Raw genomic sequence first — 16485 nt, 5'->3', positions numbered from 1 at the left:
CAGGGTTTTCACTCTGCACTGGACCTTAGGCTATATTATATATGAAATAATATGAGAGATCTTGTAGGGAGACAAATAGTTTATATTTTTGTTGCAGTTTCTGAACCCAATAGCAGAGATGAACCTGATCACATCCAGAGCAGAATGATATTCTTGGCAGAAGAATAATTAAGTTGTAGCCCATGTATGTCTCCTGTTTGTGCCAAACATTTCCGTTTTAAAGAAGCAAGATATTTATAAATGCATACAGTGTCAGGTGTCTGGCCTAACGTATGTGTCCTCTCTTGGTAGCATTTCAGAGATTCCTTGGCAAAGATGACGTGTCTCATGAAATAGAAGAAGTTTTGGCAGAGTCTCGAGTCCAAAGAAACACCAAGATGGTGTCGATTCTTCAGCTCCTGAGAACCCGCGCTGTGCGATGGCAGATTGTGACCGTGGTCGTCACCATGGGCTGCTACCAGCTCTGTGGGCTAAATGCTGTAAGTGTCCTTCTTCAGGTCATGGCATCTCACAGGGTTTGGGCTATACCATTCACTAGCCTCTACGACTTTCCTTTTTTGGTTGTTTCTTATTGGTAATGACTTTGTGAGAGCAGCGTGTGGGAAAATCCACAGAGATCTGTATCGTTTGGGGTTTTTTAAACAAAAAAATTGGAAGGGAAGCCATGTTGTGTTAATTTTGAAGGAATACATGAAAAGGTAGAAGAGATTAGCAAAGAAAGAGCATGCAGCTTTCACTTCTGATTACTCAGATTCTTCATTTCTGGATATGCCCCATGCTTATTCAGAGTTTTTTCAGTAGACATTTCAGCTTGGATTGGTTCTATTCTGTACTTATAGAAGTCAGCAAAAGTTCCTGTAAGTGATTTCAAGAGGTCACACCTCATGATTGATTTGTTATTGCCTCAATATTCCTGTCTTGGAAAGTGAAGAAAAGAGGAAAAAGACATAAAACAGTCAGCAGCAATTTGGATTGACCATTATTGTGTCTGAAGCTAATGGATATCAGAAGTCTCCTTTTCCATCTGTCTGAGCCTATTGCTTCAACTATGAGAGGATCACAGGACAGTTTAGGTTGGAAGATCCCTCCACCTGGTCCAAGCCCTTGCTCAGAGCAGGAATGACTTCAGGGTTGGCCCAGGCTACTGAGGGGTTTGTGCAATTGACTTTTAAACTTATTCAAGGGTGGAGAGGGTAGAACCTTCCTGGGCAACCTCTGCCAGGTGTTTACACCACTTACATTGCAAAAAGTGTTTTCTTTAGATCCAGCCAGAGCTATCCTGGCTGCAGCTTGTGACACCTGGCTTAGATGCTTTATGCTGCACAAAAGAAGTATTCTCATTAAGCACCTGAAAGGGAAAGGGGTTTTTTCATAGTTCAAAGGTATTACTGGCTTATAGATATGAAAAGCAACGTTCTTGCTGCTGCAAGGAATTCTCACTGTGGCTCTGCAGCACAGGCCAGCTAGATTTTCTCCCCAGGTCTATGTGCTTTTGTATCTATGAACACTAGCTCTGGCTTATCTCAGGTATCTCTATAGCTTTAAAACTCCAAATAGAAGGTAATTTGTCCAAGATCGTTTAAAATATTAATGCAATTGGAATTCTGGAATCTAAAAGCTTTTTACAAAATACTAGGAGGGAATTAGAAGAGTTTTTTCATCCTGTGGGGTAAACTATAATAACATATGTATAGGTAGTGTTTTCTCCTAATGGTAGGATTTCTGCGTTAATGACAGGTTATTTTATTCCTCATTGTGGATACACTTTTGAGAAAAAAGCCAGAATTACCTTGTCATCCAGTCTTTTTAAGATTTGTCAGCACATAAGGGAAATAAAAAGACACTTATAGTAATATACAGACTGTTCAAATAATGGAACACATTGCCTAAAAAAAAAGGTCACAGATAAATTTTCAGGGGAAATGGAAGAGTTTTGTGACTTTGAGGACACTTAACGGTTGATAAAAATTCTCCAGTATTCTGTGACAAAACAAAGCCACACTCTCATGGCTTGAGTGAGGGTGTGGGGAGATAGTCAGACATTTCCAGTCGAAAATGGATGCCAGTTACTTAAAAGTGTCATTGGATGGCCACTTTCTGAAAATATGCCTCAGAAAAACTGTCTCTGTCAGGAAACCTGTGTGTTGAGTTGGCTGTTTCAAGCCTCTTCCTTTTTTATTATTCCTTTGTTTCTCCTCCCATGCAACATGTCCAAACATGAAAAAAAGTTATTCACACAAAAATTGCGTTCTAAAATGCATTAGTTAAACAGTTGTTAGTAATAGTTAATAATTCAACCAAGAAAATTAAAAGAGAGGTCAAGAGAAATAACTGGGCCACTTGATTAAGAGACCAGGCTTTGAAAACTTGTGTCTTTTTCTTGCCTTTCCTGGCTGGTGCTGCTCAAGTCACCTGAAGCTCCAAGATGAGAGGTGTTGGAGTGTGACAGATGCTGGTGAACCTGGGTCTTGTTTAGCCTGAGTGCATCTGAACCAACGTGCTGGGTGTGAGCCAGCATCAGTAAGGTTTAACCAGCAGGGAACCTCCTTCTAACTCATTTGCTTTGTCTGTACTGCCCTGTTAGTCAGTCTGGTCTTTTCCACAACTACCATCTGGACAGGGCATATGGGAAAGTTGGGATTCCTTCAGGCGAGAGTCTCAGGTCGTTCTCCAGGGAAATTGCCAACTGGCAGATTTCTGTAATCATCCTGCTGGTATCTGAGAACACTTGCTTCTTTTTAATGATTTTACTTCACATGAAAATTTCTTTTGCTTAAAAACTGTACATTTGTTTGTTTCCACATGGAACAGAAATCATGGTGAAGCTCTGCTCATGTTCATGTTTTTAATTACAACAAAATACCAGACAGTCTGACCTAAATTGACATAAATAAATTATTTTTTATTAGTCTCTTTTACTCTGCTAACATTTATCTGATACATATAAGCCATAATAAATTTATTTCTCTTCCGCCATTTTATCTCAGTTCTAAAGAAGTCACAAAACTACAGTGAAGTTTTCACTGGTGATGTTTATACTTTTTCATGTCAAGGAATGCACAGTAAGACATATTACTATAAGGGAGTCATTTCCAAAGTGGGATGCCTAGGCTTCTGTAAGGCCTGTTCTTAAGGCTGTATTTTGGGTGCAAAGAAATTATGCTGGGAATGGATCTGTGGAACAATGCATGTTTTCAATATGCAAAGGGTGTGCACTTCACTGCTGGTGTGGAGAGCACCAGGTAGTGTAGGAAGGAGTGAGTACGCAGTGTGCCACGCAGTCTGTGTCTCTGCTGTTGCCCATTTAGTTTTGAGCCTTCTGCACCATTTTCCACAGCTCTTTCATTCAAAAACCTTTAGCCTGATCATTAGCTAATTTTCTTAGCTGATGAAATCACTAGCTAACAAAAAGCATGTTAGAAAAATAACTTTAGTGAAATTAGAAAAGTGATCACTAGCCTAGAAAGTATGCCTAATAAATTTGCCGATGTTCTTTCTCTCTTTAACGGTACACAGGCTGAAAAACATTCACTGTTTTGAAAAATGTACATTTTGTTAATTTTTACCCTAATTTATTTTTGTGCTGCTACAGAGAGTAATAAATCTGTGAATTTCATCCTGGTTTTGCTCTGCCAGTTTTTTAATCTTACCATCAGTGGTCAGTCATGCACTTGCAAAACATCTTATGCTCTTGTTGTTGTGTTTTGACAAATTTTATTCATGAGTTAACAGCTTTAGTGGCTCTTTGGCCCCTTTCTTCTTTTTTAAGTTGTGCATACTTGCAATATCTCTGTCATTTTTAGATCTAGCTGCTATATAAAACTGATATCAAGGATGAAATGCCTAGATTATATTTTTCTAACTTTACTGCACTAAATCAATCTTGTAACTTGTAATATGAAGAATAAAATTATTTTTATCACAGTTTTTGTGCTACTTTGTTCTCCTTATATACTGTGTAGGTATATGGGAAGTCAATACATTGTCAGAGTACTGGGTCCCCAAAAAATTATCAGTGGGCATAAACATTTCAGAGGGAACAGGGAGCTGATACTTGGTTTTGTTTGTCTGTGCTGTGTGTCAGCATGGTAATGAACAATTAACACCAGCATGTGCTACACAAAGGCAGGTTACTTCATATAGAGAAGTTTGTTGCTATCATTTCTTGTCACTGCATCTGTTCTGGTGAAAGCTGATGCGCCAGCAGTAGGCATAAGTCTTCAGTCAGTTTCTCTTTATCTGTGATAAGGTGACTTTTTACTCCTCAGTGTGTCATTGGGGTTTATGTAATAAGAGTTGGATTTTCCTTTTTGACCTGAGGCAAGCAGCTTTGCTGAAGGGCTAGTTGGGAATTTAGAATTTTTTTTTTTACGAAACTGCTGAGTTAGTTTCTCAATAAACAGATGTAGCATGTTCATAATATGCCAGCAGGCAGCAGGGTTTTCCTCTTGCAATCATAACACTTCCATCCATCTGAGAAGCCCTTTATTTAGCAGTGTGTGCCCTGTTAGGGCTTGTACCATGGAGAGCACATGGGAAGAAATATCACTGCTACCTTAATGTTTAGTGCCATCATTATCCAGGGCTTTGAGTTTTGTTCTCACAGATAAATTACCTGTGGTTTAGAATTTTTTTCTTTTGATAATCAGTTATTTCAATCATTTTTCATTTTTTCTACTAGATCAATTATCTTTTTGTCTCCCCTTCTTGCTCCCTTTGGCAGCCAAAATCTTTGGCTAGTTCTTTTCTGTCACCGTGAGTCAAATATGAATATTACATGGTTTTCAAACACAGTTGATATGAATGGGACTCTGATGCTTACCAAACTTGCTATTTTAGAATGCTGCCACTATATATTCTCTGCCTGGATATTGTCACTGCTGGATATAGTTTTACTGACCAAACATGATTGACTTCCTCTAGGCTATACAACCTGTGTTTCTGTCCATTAGAGACAGATACTTCTAGCCTATGGTTAATTTCCTCCTAAAAACAGCGTTTTACCTTTCCCCAAGCAATTTTAATCTTAAAAGTATCTTTTCTTTCTGTGGATAATAAAGAGAGATTAGGGGGATGTCTTGATTGCGGATGTCCACACTCCAGTGAGGTTAAAGCAGAAATACACCTCACACCTTCTGTCCAAAAACAAGCATCCTTTTCAGTGCCTCTCAACATCTCTTTCCTGTTCTCTCCTGTGTTGTTACATGCTATTGAAGTATTCCATAAAGCTACACAAACCTGCTTGCTAAGCCACACAAAACCTATTTTTATCCTCTTGTTCAAGCTTAAAGTGAGTTTCTTTGATTTACCCCTAAAGTGAATCAAGCTAAATTGAGTTAAAGCTGTTTGTAATTCTTCCTGGGTCTCCAAGTGAAGTTACAGCAACGCTGTGTCTCATCCACCTGGAATTTGCACCTTCCCTTCATTTGTTGTCCTCTGCGGCCCTCGGTCATTTGGGAATGCTCAGAGTTTTAGCAAGTTTTGCCTTGAGTACATTAGATGGCTGAACTGAATACCAATATATTTTAGTTCAAAATATAATGATTAATAACTCATTTTATTCTCTCTGATACAGATCTGGTACTACACAAACAACATCTTTAGTGAATCTGGGATCAATCATGAAACAATCCCCTATGTTACACTAAGTACTGGTGCTGTTGAGACTCTGGCTGCTGTTTTTTCTGTAAGTATGGTTATAAAAAATCCATTAGCATGCTTGATATTTAAATTTTATTAGATTTTATTTTCTTGTATAGGTTAAAATATAAAAAGAATAATATATTTATTAAGTGTAATGGTTGATTAAGCAATTCAAAATATTATTTCTAATTTTAATCCTAAACCAAATTTTTGTCTTGGGATGCTTTTTTTAAGATGCTCTTTAATTTTAGTTCCATAAAAGGAACAGAAAATTTGGTATGTCCTGCAGTGCTCTATATGGATGAAGAGGAAGAAGGCAGAAATAGCAAGGGCCAAAGTTTATTAAGTGGTAACTCATAAATCATTTCACCTGGTAGAACAACCTTACCTGGTAGCAGTTTATTCACATCTCAGAGTTTTCTCGTGTGCCTGCTGGGAAGCAGGCAGTGTTGTTTGGAGAAGGCTCAGGCACAGTACAGCTACATGTGTTCAGTGTGGCTGGCAGAAACAGCCACTCAGGGAGGTGGAAGAGTAATACCAGCCTGCTAGAACAAGGAGTCCCATGTGGTGTGAAACTCTGCTGCCTTAGGACAAATCCTTTCCTAATACGTGAGCTCCAGGGCAGGTCCTTTGCTCTGCTCTGAATGTAGAAAAAGATGTTAATAGAAAAACTTATCCATGCACAATTTTTTCTTTCCTATTTCAAAATGGAAAAGTTGACTATGAAAAAAAATACACTAAATGAGCAAACTAAATCTCCAAGTTTTAGTAGGTGATTACACAATTAATTGCTAAAGGAAATACATTTATGTTTGCACTGCAATAAATAAGAAACAATGGGAGAACTCTTAGGAATGGAAAGTTGCAAAGGAGCAAGCACTCTTTTCTTCCTTTGTTAGAATTTTTTCTTCATGTATTCTATACCAACTGTATTTGCACAATACTGAACACCACAGCAAGCGTTTTTAAATGTCAAAAGAATGAATAAAAAATCCTTTTCAGTGGTAGGGCAACTACTTGTGACCTACAAAATGTTAAACTAAATCCAGCTATCAAGTATGTTTTCTTATAGTCTAGGACATAAGGACTCTACAGGGTCACAAATATCTTCTTCTGATGTTTGTGAATTTCCACAAATCTGTCTTTGGCTAAATCATCTTTTTTTCTTTTTTTTTTTTTTTCAATTAAAGAGACTTTAATTTTATGACTCTTTTTAATAGGTAGAAATAGAGAAATATGAAAGTCCCTACCTCTTACAGTTTCTTCTTTGTGATACTGCACACACGCTTCTTTGTCTAAGATATATGGAAAAATAATAATGATAATTCTGCCACTGTTTTAAGTGAAGAATACGCCTCTTTTATTAGAAAACAGATGATAATTACATGGAGATGATTCCATGATATTAAAGCCTTTCTATAAATACGGTCTGTTATCTTTTCAATTCCTTCTGTGCTGTCAGTTTATGGGGCTTATTCAGAGCACTCTCTTCATACAAATGAGGTGGATGTGTGTGCTTTGACTCCTGCTATGTGTGGTAATGTTTCGTACTCAATAAGAGGGTTTTTAATACTTTTTCTGTTAATGCTACCTGCTGTGCCTCTGGAAATGCTGACATATTGATATCTCTGCTTCCTTCCAATTTCTCAGTTCAAGACATGCTGCTTTTTAGACTTAATTTTATTTCCTTAATCTTCATAAATGTTTTGTTGCAGTTGTTTAAAGGAACAACAGCATGAATTTAGCTTTCCACTTGAAGGTTTTGCAGCTTATTTATTCGAGTGACTTCCTCTCAAGTTTTTCATGCCTAGCACTGTGGACAGGGGATTCCTCCCACTCCCAGCCTCTCCCAATATCTCCTTTTGCCATTTTAAAAAAATCTGTTTCACAGTCTTAAATGTTAAACCAGGTGCATGCCTTCTGTCCTATTCAGGGAAGAAACGGAAGAAAGCAAGAAGAGAGCTTAATTTTCCTGGTGTTTTTTATTATGTTGTGTTTGTTAGCAGAAACCAGTTTTTACTGACAATAAACTCCAGGATTTCAGTAGAGGTAATCAGTTATAGAGGTATAGTTTCTTTCCTCATAAATGAAATAGCAATTGGAGAGGTCCCCTAGAAATCATGTACCATCTGTGATCATTATGCATAAATTAGGTGATCATGAGATTGAGCCTCAGTAAGAGTACTTGGGTATTGATGACCTCCATTGATGAGACCCATATGAATGCCAAAGGCAAACAGTGAAATAGATGTATTTCACAGAGAAACAAAGTAATATTTAGGAGATAAAATACTGAAACTGAAAAATTTTGAAAGCCTTGCTTTAATGCGTCTCTTGGGAGCAGCAGCACAATAGTAATAATATTGATGTGGTCCATGAGGAAAGGCAATTAATATCCCATCCTTTTTATAGCCTCAGACTGTGTTGCCTCAGATCTTGATATGCCCTCTTGTAGCATGCTTTGCCTACAGCTCCATCCCTCTTGCTCTCCAGCAAAAGCCATATAAACAAGACATTGAAAGATGACTCTTGTGCATCATCATCTTCCTTTCATTCACATAATTTGGCTGCAACTCCCGTTTACACAAATGTTTCCTAATTTACTTCATGAAATATGTGTGTTCTAGCATTGTGTACCTGATGCCCTGGCTTCTCTCTAGGGAGACAATATAAACTTTCTGTACATTTTTTGGTTAATGATAGAGAATTCCACCCATTGTACTGAACACAGATTTGATTTAGAAGACTGGCTAGACAATTACTTGTTGTCTAGTGAGGGTGAGGGTGTCCATTAATTAGTTTGTGAGGGTGTCCATTAATTTCAGTTTGCTTCTGAAGTTTTGTATCCTCTGGAATGAAATATTGAATAGATTTACTACTCATCGGCATGTTACAGCAGTAAGTTACCTAATCTGATGCAATTCTTTGAAGCAGGATGGAATACATTTAAATAATTCTCAGTGTTTATTAGGAGTCTGTTCTACAACTTCTGAAGTAAGTGCCTACCACAAGTTTAGCTATTCTTCAGTAAGATTAATTACTGTTACTATTTTCTAATTTTTAATGATTCAAGTTAATTTTAGTTGTTGTCTTACTCTTAGTGGGCAAAGAGAACAATTTTCCAGTGCCTTTCTCTAGCACAAGAGTAGGGTGAATGGAAAGGGAGACAGAAGTAAATGTCTGAAAGGATTCCTTCCCTCCTCCATGAAGCCAGCATAGAATAAAAGGGAATGTTATTCAAATTAAGCATCCCACATCCAATTTTGCCATCTGTGGCACCACATTTGGGTTTCTTATAATGTTCACAGGAAGACTAGATGTGACTATACTGAGAAGACTGTGCCCTAAGTATTTCCCATAGGGTGATGCATGAAGGTGTTACTAAAAGCCTGTGACAGAGACAAGCTGTGTGAAGCCTGGAATGAGTTAAAACACATTGCAGTACTAGGCCATAAAAGAATGTAGGAAATTCTTTTCATTATCACACAGAAGTCAGGCAAGCCAGCATTATTTAGTGAGATTAATTTAGTCAGCTTCAGGATGCCAGGAGAAAGGGCTCTTAGACTTTTTCTGCATTTGTTTTACTGTCAATAGATCTCAACACAGAAGGAGAGATTCCCTGCTCAGGGCATGGCAAATCTTAAATCAAGGGTATTCCAGATGCTTCCATAGGTGATCTCATCTCCAACACATTTCCTCCAGGGTTTCCAAAGGATGATGAAAGATATCTCCACTGAAACTCTGGGTCCAGTGTGGTAAGAAGAGAAAGAAATATATTCCAGTAACAGCCAGTCTTAGCTAGTGAAAACAATGGGGTGAAAAATAGTAGAATCTCATGGGGTCCTAGGAAGTTATGTTAGAATCTGACTTTTAGTAGACTTTTAATGCAGTCCCATGTGACTTTGCTCACACTGAGTCAGACTCAGCCTTCACCCACCCATAATTCCCAGTAGGACATAAGTAGAGACAGCAAGAATGGGGCAAACATGGCATTTCCCCCTCTTTCTCGCCTCACCCTGATAAGCAGTTGCTCAAGGATTACCAGAATTTGAAGGTAATATTTTGGTCTGTAATAGCCCAGATAGAGCCAGCTGTAGAAAAGAGACTGGGCAAGCAGCATCTCAGATCATGGCGTGTGTCAATGGCCGGAGGCATCTGGGCATATTTTCACTGCAGGGTGGACTCAGAGTGAGACTGTGTTAATGCACACTGTCTTAATCCACAACTGATCCACAGGATTGCTTTTAGGTAAAGACATTATTCCTTTTAATTGTTTTAATACACATGGGCTTTTGTATAGACAAGGACTGCATGTGTTGAAGTAACCATGTAGTGCCTTCCAGGAGAGTAAGTCTCATCATGAAGGTTTGCCTTACAACACCCCTCCTAAGACCCAAGGTGCACATAGTTAAAGCTGCATTTATGTAGCACAAATTCTTGTGTAGGATATATTCAGAAATTGAAAGTTTTAAAGATGTATCTCCTGCTGTTGAAGATTAAAAGCATTGGGTTTGAGTAATTCTTCTATCAATCTATTCAGGATGATCTGCATAGGGGCAATCAAATACCATCATTTGAAAATAAAACATCAGCCACAATAAGCTGTCACAGATCAAGGCTGAGATCTAGTCTGGCTTTTATAGCATAAACATGACAGCTTAATGCTTTTAACAACTAAATCATCAACAGAAGGAGCTTTGCTTCAGAAATATTTACAGTTTATTGGAGGGACAGAATAGGAATAAGGAAATGGGTGGTTTTGTGCCACCCTAGGGGCTGTTGCCAAGCACTGCTGAGGCAAATGGGGCTGGCTGAGATGAGTCCTTGCATGGGCTGCATCTTGGCCATGCTGCTCTGGCAGACATCGAGTATGGAGAGCATCATTAGTGAATAGAAAATTTCACTGCCAAGTGAAGCTGATTAAGGATGCCTCACTGCAAAATACTTCAGACTGAGCTTAGAAATTTGGCAATTAATTCCATGCTTTACTGAGAGTAATCTTTAGACAGGTACCTGCAGAAGATGTGTAAGATCTTATCCAGTCATGGCTTTAATACAGATACAGGCAAATTGATGTGAGAGCCTTGTAGGCAGAGATTTTTTTAAGACTTGTGCTTACGTGGCCAAAGTTGATGCTAGACCTCTAAATTTCGGTTTAGATACTTAAATACAATAACCCCTTTTTTATTTTAAAATGAATAATTCATACAGTAGACTAATGGATTTACATCAAAATATGAATCAAAAACCCCAGTTTAGAATTCTCAGTCTGCTGTTCCTCTCCTTTTCCTGGGTACAAGATACTACACATTGTGTGATAAAGTGATATAAATGAGGTTATCCATTTTATTCCTGATATTTAAAATGGAAATAACACAGTGTTAGCTTGCTATGTTAAGTCTGAATCTAGTCATAGTCTTACTCAGGCCTTTATCCAAAATACATGAGAAAAAAGGTGTGGCTATCCTTGACATTAACTTATAGAGCTAACTTCTTCACAGAGCTGAGACATCAAGAAAACCTGATAGGGTTTGCTTAGTATAATTTAGGGCCAGGATAGAAGTAGGGAATAGTATTCAGTGACCTCCTGTTTGGACTGTAGGACTCGCACATTTATTTTATCCAGAGAAGCTTGTCTAATCTATTTTAATGCACTCTGCTTTCATTATGTCAGCCCTGGTATCTGCAGCTGACTCAAGTGAAAAGGTTGACATTTGCTTCTTTAACTTTATTCACAAGTGTTTCCTGACAGACAAAAGCAAGCTGTGTGAACCGTTGATGTAGTTTGTATATCAGTTGTCTTTTTATCATCAAATGTTTGTGTCAAGAGAATTTTGGTTGCAATATTCTTTACACATTTTCAGTAATTTCAGCTGTGTTAATCATCATGACTGGGTATAGGTTTCTACAAACACATGTTTATGATCACACATAAACAAGTATCAGCCTGCACAGCTTGGCACATAACTCAGGTGTTATCACAGGAAACAGCTGTAATGTTCTTCTTTTGTATATACTTGAGCATATACTGGATTTCTTGTTATTTCAGTTATTCTACTGTACACTATATTTTGACTTGCTGTAGATCTTCAATAGGTAACAGTTACCAGTGCATAGCAGTGGAGCGTTCAGATCTATAAATACTTGGAAACTGGTGAATCATCTTCCACTTCTTATGAGTCATAAGCATCTTAGTGGGTTTTGCAATTTAACAAGCTTTGGATTTGTATAATCATAACTAAAAAATTAAGTTATTGTCTGTTTATAACTGCAAAAACCAGCATTGTTTTCACCAGGGAAACTTGCTATTATGGAAGACCTAATCCAAACTGTCCTTCCTGCCTGGAATTTGTTTTGCAAGTGAAAACTATATACCACATTTTTCCCATGTTTTGTATGAGAGGCATCTATGAACTTTTCCCCTCTAAGAGAAACATCATCCCTTACCCCGTTTTAATGTAAAACCCCTCAGCTGTGTAACAACAAGATTGTTTGATCATGACCATTAATCCAGCATTGAAAAAAATAAGAGAAATAGCACAGTATGTCAAATTAGATTTGCAGCATTTATTGCTGAACATGTAATTCATGCCAAATTACATATGAAATATCTGTTGCAGAAGTCTCTTGCAGAAGTTGCAAAAGAGGGGTCTTAGACAGACCTATCAAATAAATTTTCAGCCCTCAAAGCCATAAAAGTTGTCTCTTGGTTCAGTGTATGTGTGGTCACGTGTTTGCAGGATGAATTCATTAATCATAATGGAAAATACCTGCCATCTTGTAGAGGTTTTGACAGTGAAGCAGTTGCAGTTTTGAAACATTTGGACCTCATAAAATCTTACTAACATGAGTGCAGGTCTTTTTAAAATTCCATAATTCTACTGTGGAAGCTGTGGAAATTGTCCAAATTTGTATATTTCACCATTTAAAGAAATAAAGAATGCAAAATCTTGCCACAGAGCTGCTTTCAGTGATCTGCAGCATCACAGTGCATATCTGGTGGGGAAGTTCAGCTCAGGGTGCAACATCAACGTGTTTAGGACAGACAAGCCTGTCCTAAAATGTACTGGTGAACCCCACACAGAGGAAGAAGCACTTGCCTCTCAAGGCATTTCGTCCCTGGGTGTCTCTGTACTTTTCTTTAACACATTTCTTCTAGATGCTCACAGTGGAGTGGTGTGTGTTGTTTCCCAGAATTAAGGGTATTATTCCAGTTTTCATTTTAGTTGCCCAATTTATCTTTTCCTCAAAGGACTTGTAGAAGATGGCTTTCAGTCTTCAGTAAATAATGATATGGCAAACCGTTTTGTGATTCCTACTTTAACTTATTTGAAGTGGTACATTTAAATCTTCATAAAATTATTTTATTTTTCTCATAAGAAAGCCAACTGTAAATAGTAATTTTAGTAGTTATCAACATGAAAAGTACATCAGCTGTTATGACAAAATACGTATCAGCCTATTTTAATGAGTCAGACTAGCAAAGGGTTTCATGTTACAGCTTTTTAAGAAATTCTTCATTGTGTTTTTCTCTAGCAGATAAGTATTCCAATTTTGTGATTTATATTCAGGTGTTAAATATAAATTCAAAATGGGTGTAACTGCACAAGTATCAGCATTAAACTCACCTGTCTGAGCAACGTTTTCTGCTGCATGGATTTATTTTGTTTGGATATTCTAATTACACTAACTATCCAAAATCACGCCTAAATGCTTATTCTATGTTTGAAAAAAAAAGAAATTTAAAATAAAATTTAGTTTAATTGAGATATAATCTATGCTAAAAAGATTTAAATCTCAATTTTTAAATGTTTTAAGCTTAAATTCAGAGAGATGTTGAAATTAGGAAATAGTCAAAATGCACAAGCAAGAGACTATAATTCTCTTCAACATACTGAAATTTAAAAAAACAAATTGTAAGAACATTGTCATAGAAATTAATGCATATTTTTAAGCCATTAAATCAATGTACAATTTTTTTGGTGGTCTCAGATAAGGATACCATGCTGACTTGTTTTTTCAAGGAGGTTGAATTTTGTAAACATAAATGTGAGCTCAATTATGAACATGTCATAGTTTATCAATAGCGTAAAATCAAACTTCATGGTTTTAGTTTTGATGTTCTTATTTACTAGGAGAACATATTTCATGGTCCAAGTTCTTCAGTGCTTTATCAAGAAAGTTAAATGCCACTTTTTGTTTTCCAGGGCTTAGTTATTGAGCGGCTTGGACGCAGACCTCTTCTCATTGGAGGCTTTGGGCTGATGATTGTCTTCTTCTCAGTACTCACCGTCTCCCTGACTTTACAGGTAACACTAGGGTCACTATATATTTTTACTCTCTCTTTTACCAATCTTAAACCTGCTAGATACTGGTTTGTCTCAACATTGCTACATAAGCCAATCCTTTTAATCAGTTTGGCCTAAGGATTGAAAGGTCGCATACTAATTTATGAATCTGTTTGCTTCAAAGCTTTTGCATTAAAAAACTAGAGACTTTATCACATTCAGACTCCTAAAATCAAAGATTTATGCATATCATGAACTATTATGAAGACAATTTTACCCATGAGTAAATAGTTTACCCATATTCTGTGGGTTTATCTTTGTAATACACTCTGAGATTTCTTTCATGTTTTATATGTCATCACTGTTTTAGGTTTGGATTTTTCTTTTTCCCCAGTAGTGAAATATTTCCATGTTTGCATAATTTTACTTTTTAGATTCCATCTATGTAAGATACAGTTTGTTTGTGTTCCTAAGGAATTTTAAGAAGTAAAACTGACATTTGCAATGGCATGGATTTGGGTGGTGTTTCATCAAGGTGTTTTCCTGTTGGTTTTCATTCATGTGTGGTGCCATTAATCTGACTTTCAAATCTCGTTTCTTGCTTGAAGAGAGTCAGTAAGTCAGGCTGACTGGCAGGTCTGTGCTACACCATTGCAGTTTTATTTGATTTACCTCTATGTACAGCACAATAAAGGTTTACTTCACACACCTGCCAGGACAGCTGTAAGACAGCTCTCCTCCAGAAGAGAGGTGTTATTGCATATTTAGTATGCCCAGTGAAAAATTCCCTTCCAGATCTTTTAAAGCCAAGCTGGGTGTGTGAGGACCTTCAGTTGTTTTAAGTCCCTGAAGTCTGCATGCCTTTCAGTTTTACCTCCTTTCAAAAGGGTCTCAATGTGTTAAGTATTAGAGATTTGCTTTGAACAAAGGACCAGGGTACAAATAGACTTAGTCTCAGAGGAATTTATATCTATTTGCACTTTCTCTTTCCCAGAGACCTTGGATTTGCTTCCAGACAAGAACCCCAGATTGTATAATTTTGAAATATTTACAACCCTTTTGGTTAATCTTAATGCCCCGGAGACCACAGTTTCCACATAATTAAGGGAATAACCCAGCCTAGAAGAGAAAGAGCATCAGAAAATGGGGGCTTTTCCTTAACACTGAAAAAAATAATTTCTTTCTTTAGCAAGAGTATTTTTACAGTGCCACTCAAGGTGGTTATAGTACACTTACATATATCTTAGAAAATTTTCAAAAATAGTAAAATTCTAATAAAAATATCATTCACACTTTGCTGAGGGGAAACCCCACCTGTTGGAGAGAGAAAGAAATGAGTATCCAATTTTTTTTCTCATCTATTAGTATTAGAATCAAGCATTCACATACATGATCAAGAAACAGTGTCCTGCAAACTCCACAGGAATTGCTCTTTGAATTTCAAGTTCCTGATATTTAGAGGTCTCAGTAGAGAAAAATCTACTTAGAAGTAGAAGAAAGATAGCACACATGGCCTTCCTTGCCTGCAAAATCAGATTATGGCTGAAAATCCCATGCTTTGCCAAGGTTCAGGTGCCTGGTCCTCCTACCAAATGTCAGCCTGTCCTGTCTTCAACCAAGCCTTTGACTGGTGAACTCTGAAGCTCTGTGGGCCATCCTAGATGCTCTTTTTAAACATGATTGAAATACCTGAGGAGGATGGAGGTGCTGAATGCGTTCCAGGCTGGCTTGACCTTTAGCACAAGAAGCTGTGAATTTTTAGAGTTCAGACTCTGTGGTACACGAGCTTGTCTAGTGTTTCTCTACAAAGATTTCACAGACACCAAGGCCTTTAAATACAATCTAATAAGGTCCTACAGAAATACAGTGATTTTCTAAAGTAACCTCAGACTAAATTTTGAAATAGATTAAGAATCATGGAAAACACTATCTATTGTCTTTGAGTTTTTAAAAATATTTGTAATACATACTATATGCTTAAAATTAATGTCTTTTGTCTACCCAGAACAGTGTGCACTGGCTTCCTTACCTCAGTATATTTTGCATCCTTGCAATCATTGCATCGTTCTGCATTGGACCAGGTATGTCTATATATTTTTTTTCATGTTTCTTTGTGTATCAAAGGACAGGTGTTTTTGCACTGGCACTATGTTAGCAAATCACTTGTACAAAACTTCACTTTGGCTGTAAACCAGAAAGTAAGACTTGTTCCCTTGAGTTTTTGGAGGTTTTTTTAAGCACCATTTATTGCCTCTTTTTCTTTGTAAGGAGTTTCACATTAAACATTAATCAGCTGTTTATACATCTCCACCACTGAAGTGGTCTAATTGATTGATCGTGGTTTATTTGGGGAAATAAAGACTTGCTGATATTTGATGTGACTCTAATGAAATACTGCTGTAATTCTGTGGATCCTCTTTTGAAAAGCTGAGGAAAAAATATGCTGCTTTTCAGAAAAATGGGGAGAAGACCAAGATACTTCTTTTCCCCTTATTTCTGGGAAAAGAGATTGTCACTAATTTCTGTGCAACATACAGTGAAAATACTGAAAAAA

General features: G+C 37.2%; 1 protein-coding gene across 2 annotated transcripts in view; it reads left to right on the top strand.

Annotated features, from left to right (window-relative positions):
• Nucleotides 1–16485, top strand: part of SLC2A9 (solute carrier family 2 member 9) — an 85964-nt gene that overhangs the window by 42761 nt on the left and 26718 nt on the right. For both annotated transcript variants that reach the window (XM_048305155.1, XM_048305154.1), the window contains 4 exons: nt 292–479; nt 5576–5686; nt 13851–13952; nt 15937–16012. In XM_048305155.1, the coding sequence (XP_048161112.1) occupies nt 292–479; nt 5576–5686; nt 13851–13952; nt 15937–16012 (477 nt within the window). The remainder of the gene's footprint in view (nt 1–291; nt 480–5575; nt 5687–13850; nt 13953–15936; nt 16013–16485) is intronic.

This window comes from Corvus hawaiiensis, chromosome 5, assembly GCF_020740725.1.
Source record: "Corvus hawaiiensis isolate bCorHaw1 chromosome 5, bCorHaw1.pri.cur, whole genome shotgun sequence".
Classification (NCBI taxonomy): domain Eukaryota; kingdom Metazoa; phylum Chordata; class Aves; order Passeriformes; family Corvidae; genus Corvus; species Corvus hawaiiensis.
Note: the sequence above shows the minus strand (reverse complement) of the source record. Positions and strands in the feature narration are given on the sequence as shown.